The sequence below is a fragment of the Impatiens glandulifera genome, chromosome 7, assembly GCF_907164915.1.
Source record: "Impatiens glandulifera chromosome 7, dImpGla2.1, whole genome shotgun sequence".
Taxonomy (NCBI): Eukaryota; Viridiplantae; Streptophyta; class Magnoliopsida; order Ericales; family Balsaminaceae; genus Impatiens; species Impatiens glandulifera.
Genome location: NC_061868.1, coordinates 25,578,168 through 25,581,664, shown reverse-complemented (window position 1 = coordinate 25,581,664; position 3,497 = coordinate 25,578,168). Strand labels below are relative to the sequence as shown.

Here is a 3,497-nt window from a genome sequence, read left to right as displayed (position 1 = left end):
AATTAATTAAATTTTTTTATTAATATTCAAAAATTACAATACACAAACTAAAAAATATTTTTTTAACATTATTATAATTTTTTTAAACATTATTATAATTTTTTTGAACATTATTATAAATTTATGTTATATAAAAATTATTATATAATGAATAAAACTAAATAATTAAATTATATAAATAAGTTTAGTATATAAAATAAACCTAAATTAAGTTTAGGGTTGAATTATAATAAAAGAACTTTTGAGTTTGATGAACAGTGCGTGTGAGTTTCCAAGAGAGAAAATGGTAAAAAATCCATTTTGAGTGTCGATTAGAGGGAAAAAAATGTGGTTTGAGTGTCAGTTAGAGGAAAAATGTGGTTTGGGTGTCGGTTGGAAGAAAAATGTGATTTGGGTGTCGGTTGAAAGAAAAATGTGGTTTGAGGATCGGTTGGAGATGCTCTAACAAACTTTGGTCTCATTCTCGATTCTAATTAAGAACAATTTTATTTAAGTGAGTTTACGTTGATATAATACTGTGTAAGACTTTATAACAATAAGAAGCAATAAACAAGATGTTTATTAAGAGTAGTAATGAAGAGAGGGTTCTAGTGTACATCTATCTAGTCTTCTCCCTTGTGCAAATTGTGAAGAATGTACAAAGATGCAGAAGACAAGAAAATACAAATGGAGTAACAAAGTAGATCCACACCAGTTGTAATGTTCACCATCTTGCTTCTCTCAAACATCTTTACAAGAAGGATCATAACAATAACATGACCCACTTTAGTCTTAAGCTCATCAAGTGAACAAATCTTCATCCATTTCGGCCTCTCCTGCATTTCATCACCAAACACAAAATCAAATCATTGCTCCTTCACACCAACAATCTGCCAAGTTTTTTCATACCTTCAAAGCAAACATCCCAAACAACGAAGAACCCGTAACAGCACGATCAGCACTTGGAGGAGCATTGTTAGGCACATTACTAATGAATAGTCCATATAATCCCATCCCAAATATTAACATCACAGTCCCAGCAAGATATACATCTGAAATAGTGACAGATCCATAAAACTATCAATTACCCATTATAATTTGCAGTGCATTTAGCATTCATAGTTATCTCAAAATCTTAACATCACAGTCCCAGCAAGATATACATCTGAAATAGTCAGAGTTCCATAAAACTATGAATTACCCATTAATTAAAACTTGCAAGAATATGGCATTCATAGGTATCTCAAAATCACTCACCAATTGCTTCAACCAAGCGCAGAACCATTTGTCCTGTGTGAATTCCTCTTGAACAGCTTGTCCAATATACTTTGTATGCATCCGCAATGTAAACGCAGCCCTGACAAATCGAAAAAAAAACTATGATCAAAGATCTTGTTCATAGATTATACAACCAATTGAGGAATGAAAACTTACATTTAGAAAACAGAGTAAGGAGCCGGCTAAAGAACCGCCTACAGCCAGAAGTGCAAAAAACCGGAAATCAAAGATTACCTGTATGTGACACAAAATAGAGATTTGAAAAGTTATGCAAAGGGATTGAATTGAAGAATAGAAAATGTTAATTTACCCTTTCGACTGAAGATTCGGCGGATTGGACAAAACGTGCAACTGCGTTGCTACTAGGGTTGGGAAGAGAGTATTTCAAGGTGCTTGATTCAATAAGCGGTTTGGTTGAATGATCCGATGACAAAACGCTTCCTGTTGTGGAAGACGATGAGGATTCGGAAGGCAGAGATGAAAGCAGTAGCAATGGGCGGCGTCGAGAGTGAGAAGGGCGAGAGATTGAGACGGAGAGCGAAAGAGGAGATGCTGAAAGTGGAGCGAAGAGAACCATTGTCATTCGTAAACGAGGTGGATGGATGATAGAGATGATGATGAGATATTTTGAATGATCATCACATCAATAATTGTGGCTACTTGTTATAATGAACGTTGTCGTTTTGACTCGGAAGAGCTAGTCGTATTCATAAGTACATTAAACATAGGCACGGTAATGGGACGGTTCGGAGCGGGGAATGCAATTATCATCACTGTCCCGTTTTAATACCATCCCCGTCCCGTTCGGTTTTTTTGGTTTCGGGGAATCCCGCGGGGCACCGTAAATAATTTTTATTTAAATAAATAAATAAATATTATACAATAAAATTATATAAACTAATTTTTTAAATATAATATATATGGTAATATATTAAAATTTTATATTATTATAAAGAAATAATTTTAATACTCTTATAAAATATAATAAATAAATAAATATATTGGTGATTTAATATATTTAATTATGTTTATGGTATTTGGGGCAAAATCGGGGTGAAATCGGACGGGTCGGGGGACACAATTATCATCCCCGCCTCATTCTCGTTCGGTTTCGGGGAAAAACCATCCCAAACGGAGTAATTCAATTCGGTTTTTGCGGGGCGGTTTTAAATTGCCATCTTTAATTACACATAGTCACTAGCCGTACATATTCCTTTCTAAATTTTTCTATGTTAGATTCCTTTATTTAAATATAATATTAGTCCCATGTGATGTATATAAATACCAGTTGCAAATAAGAACTAAGCAGGAAGGCCAATTTGTTTCACTTACTACAACGATATTAGAAGGGATTTTTGAGAATCTCCAATGACTGCTCGAATACTTCAACACTCTATTCTAATAACTCGAAGGTCTACCAGGCTACCACTAGTCAGGGAACAACATCATCGAAACTCTTTAAAAGAAGACACATAATTTGTGTGCATTTGCTCATACTGGTATCCTGCTTGGCGAAAGAAAAGTTGAGCAATTAGTCAATGATTTGCTGGACAAGGAGTAATTAGAAGCCATGACTCTTTTGTTGCCCCAGTAGTGCTGATCTAAAAGAAAAAATTGTCATGAATTTTTGATGACACTCTAGTGTATAGTCGAAGCTGGAAGTATTTTTTTTTAATCTACACCAAATCCTGACAATCAACAAAAGAAAATTTAGCTTAGGGTGCAAACAAATGGAAAAACTAAAGATAATGAGGAAATGACGAATTCCGCAACCAGTAAAATAATTAAAAAGATGTTATCAAAGGTTTGTCAAAGGCTACGATTCCATAGTCCGTCCCTTTATGGCCCTGCTGAAAATATCTCAGAATCGTATTAAAGAGTTGTAGAACAACAAGAGAAAAGAGATCTCTTTAGAGATTGAAGTATGGGCATTGGAGGCTGACCATAACAAGGTCTCTTCGTCGAGGACGACTAATATTTGATGAGAGGGATAATGCTACAATTTTGGATAGTTAGTGTTGGTTATATGTTTGTTTCAGTTTCTGTTATTTGCAAACCACTTTTTGTTAAATTCCTTTTCCCACTTTGAGCAGTTGTAACTAAATATTCTAGGGGAATTCAACTGTTATATATGCTGAACTTACTTTCTCAATGGGGGCATAAATGAAAAATTTTGTGAAAATTCTTAATCCCAATTATATTTTTTGATTTGGCTATTTGTCTTGGACTGTTAGGTATAT

The 3,497-nt window shown here is 34.1% G+C and overlaps 1 protein-coding gene across 1 annotated transcript; it reads right to left on the bottom strand.

The window, feature by feature from the left end:
* Positions 1 to 536: 536 nt before the first annotated feature.
* On the bottom strand, positions 537 to 1,897 carry LOC124945335. Its single transcript, XM_047485753.1, has 5 exons — positions 1,568 to 1,897; positions 1,414 to 1,491; positions 1,237 to 1,336; positions 889 to 1,031; positions 537 to 815 (listed from the first exon to the last, which is right to left on the bottom strand). Exons 1-5 carry the CDS (start codon positions 1,838 to 1,840, stop codon positions 603 to 605), a joined length of 807 nt encoding a protein of 268 aa, XP_047341709.1. The 5' UTR covers positions 1,841 to 1,897; the 3' UTR covers positions 537 to 602.
* Between the last annotated feature and the right edge of the window lie 1,600 nt (positions 1,898 to 3,497).